The 3,412-nt window shown below is 33.8% G+C and overlaps 1 protein-coding gene across 1 annotated transcript; it reads left to right on the top strand.

Moving 5' to 3' along the window:
* Positions 1–600: 600 nt before the first annotated feature.
* LOC133838958 (uncharacterized) lies at positions 601–2,473 on the top strand. Its single transcript, XM_062270234.1, is given in 4 exon segments — positions 601–809; positions 1,759–2,115; positions 2,117–2,129; positions 2,191–2,473. Coding segments are annotated over 4 exon segments (711 nt in total). The 5' UTR covers positions 601–638; the 3' UTR covers positions 2,361–2,473.
* The last annotated feature ends 939 nt before the right edge of the window (positions 2,474–3,412 follow it).

Raw genomic sequence — 3,412 nt, 5'->3', positions numbered from 1 at the left:
GGCGCTTGCTTATCAAGCTTATCTTGGGGTAGTTCCTTCATTGCTCATGTTTTGCTGAAGCCTTCAATAGTAAACTTGGAAAAAAACAGAGTTAACCTACTTATTGAAAACTGCGTGAAATGCTACCATTATGAATAATAAAAAGATAACATTTGAAATCATAAAATAATAATATCCAATATTATTTTGTTAAAGCTAGAAGTGTTAATATGTCAATACCAAAAGAAAGGTAATAAACTTAACGAGTAAAATAAAAAAAAAATATAGTATAAAAAATAATCTTCAGAGAAATTGCAATTAATTTTATAAGTTAATGAGTCAATATTGTTGAAAACGGCGCATATCTTTCGGATTATTTGAGTGTGTCATAGTTGTTTTGTTCAATAAAATTTGAGGCCAAATTGTTAAAATGATACGATTCCCCAAAATTTGAAGCTCATAAACATAGAGTATATGGTAAAAGAAACTGATAAGAATCATATAAGCGGCACTGTAAAAACAATTTCAAAAAATCCAAACCTTCCTTAATAATGGTGACTGTTGTCGAGTGATAACTGATAAGGCCGAAGCCTTGGACTAGTATATAAGCCTTGGCCCATGGGGTTTGGAGCTCAGTGAAAGAGAAAATTTTAAGCAAAATGAATCCGATTAGTATTACGACTTTAGTATTGCTAATGTGCAGTGCTATCGGCCAAATTGAAGGCCATGGCATGATGTTGAGTCCAGTGGGTCGATCCTCACGTTGGCGCTACGATACCTCAGCCTCCAAAAACTATGATGATAATGCACTCTATTGCGGCGGCTTCTGGGTATGTACTCTTTTTAACTGGTGTACTATTTGTTCTGTGTCGAAAGAAAATATAAGGAACAAACTGAGGGAGCCATCTCCGACCCCAAAAGGTATATTCTTGGACAGACTCAACAACCGAGACGATAAAGCCATATTCGTCCGATACGATAGAGATACAAATTTATTGACACAATAACACTTGTTATTGTTGAAAATCCACGCAGCAAAACAAATAACACCATACAAAAATAACTACAGTCTTTGTGATTCCTGTTTGCAATCGGAAAATAAGCTTAATTTTATGTGGCAGAGACCGTTAGCAGCAGTTAGGACTCAATTGGTTGACAATATATATTGACAACGTTGACAACGTATATTTGTTTAGGTATATTTTAAATGTAAGTAGAGTGAATTCAAATTACTTAAGTGATTTTGCTTAAACCCTTGGTAGTATTTTGATATACGAAATACAACTTTTGGTATGTTGTTGGTATATTAATTTGGTATAAATTTATGTATCAACAGAAATACGGCGCTGTTGTGTTGACTTCTTATATTATTTTATTGTTTTTGGTATATTTTAAATATAGGTAGAGTGAATTCAAATTATTTAAGTGTCTTATGATTTTGTTATAAGCCCCTATCGATATACATCTTTTAGTATGTTGTAGTATTGTTTTGGTATATTATTTTGATGTATTGTAGTATTTTTGGTATAACAATTTGGCATATGGTAGCATTATTTGTTATATTATATTAATTTCGTATATTGCAGCATTCTGTCATATTAATTTGGTGTATTACATTATTTTTGGTATATTCATTTAGTACAATGTAGTATTTTTGTTATATTAATTTGGTATATATCAAAAATACCGCAATGTTTTTATTTTTAACTACGTTTGGTTATACTACTATATTCGTTTGCCAAACACTTTTGCTAAGTATTGTCGAAATCTTATTTGCAGAAACAAACAGAGAACGATGGCCAGTGTGGACTGTGTGGAGACGATTACAGTCTCAGCCAGCCGAGACCCAATGAGATCGGTGGCACATATGGTCAGGGTGTGATTGTCAATAGCTACATCGGAGTGAGCACATTCGACGTAACCGTGCAGATAACCGCAAATCATTTGGGCTACTTTAGCTTCCATTTGTGCAACTTGGATGAGGCTGGAAGTGAGTCTGAGGACTGTTTCGACCAGCATCGTTTGCTGTTTGCCGATGGCAGCAATCGCTTAGATATTGGATCCACAACGGGCAGCATTGTTGCCACCTTGCAAGTGCCCAGTGGTGTCACCTGCAAGCACTGCGTTCTCCGTTGGGACTTACACAGCGGGTAAGTTGTCGAGTATTACGAAAGTGTTTCCATCAAATTCAACTTACCAATTCCATGCTAGGCAATAACTGGGGAGTGTGTGAGGATGGCAGCGGTGCCATGGGCTGTGGTGCCCAGGAGAACTTTAAGAACTGTGCCGACATCAGCATTCTGAGCTCCCTTCGTGCCATCGTCGAGAGTTCTGTTCAGGAAGAGTTGCCTGTAGCTGTTCCCGAGGAAACTGCCGTCTAGAGGAAGGAACTTTCTTCTCGATCCAATCTCAATAAGTCATATTGAACAGAACTGAATTCTTTTTTTGTTATGAATGCAATTTTCATTTTATTCAATAAATTTATTATAATTTATGTATGTATATGTATAAACTTTTTGTTGCACGTGTTGTCGTTCATGTGGCAGGTAAGTGTGTGTGTGTGTGGGAGTGTGTGTGTGTGTGTATGTTTGTGTGTGCGTGTGTGTGCATCTAATGAGTGGAGCCGTGTGTCCATAAAAAATGCAAATATCCTGCTGCAAATCGAGTTGTACATGAAAGTTTGTGTGAATGCATTTTGAAAGCCTCTTCCCGAAAAATATGCAACGGTCAGCACACATCTGTATTAAATATTAAATATTTATAAATAGGCTATTGTATATATATATATATATGTTTGTGTATGTATGTATATACTAAATATGTATGTATGTCGTAATTTGTAATTTGTTTGTTTGCTTAAAAATATGTTCACAATAACTGCTTAGTAATTACATACGTTCACACAAATGAAATACTTTGTTAATCATTTTATAATATCGATTTCTGTAGCATTCTCTTTTTTTTTATAATTTTTTACAAAGCGTTCAGGTCGTTGGCAAATTATAATTCGAATGGAATTTCACTACTTGCACTCAACTTAATTTAAGAATTGTGCAATTAATTACTTAATATAAGCACATTTCAATATGCATGTAGTTAAGTATATTTGTTTAACAATCAACCAAACAAATTGCAAACAACATTTTTTTGTAACGTTTTTTATTTTGTTTTGGTTTTTGTAATATTATTTTTGTTATGCTTTTTGTTTCTTTTTAAGGATTGCCGCTAGAAATTTAATCAAATTGTTTTTTTTTTGCATATATGTATTTCGAATCTTTTTAACCCCGATCTACAATACTTAAGTAAGTACACACTTCCAGATTAAAAACTATAAAAACATCTTCAATTTGAATCTCTGCGATTCATTTACAGCAGAATTCTAGTTTCATTTTCATTTGAAATTCGAGTGTTCTTTAAAAGCATTTAAAATACA

The sequence above is a fragment of the Drosophila sulfurigaster genome, chromosome 2R, assembly GCF_023558435.1.
Source record: "Drosophila sulfurigaster albostrigata strain 15112-1811.04 chromosome 2R, ASM2355843v2, whole genome shotgun sequence".
In the NCBI taxonomy this organism is placed as follows: Eukaryota; Metazoa; Arthropoda; class Insecta; order Diptera; family Drosophilidae; genus Drosophila; species Drosophila sulfurigaster.
The sequence above is the reverse complement of the archived record's forward strand: the minus strand, read 5'-3'. Positions and strand labels throughout refer to the sequence as shown.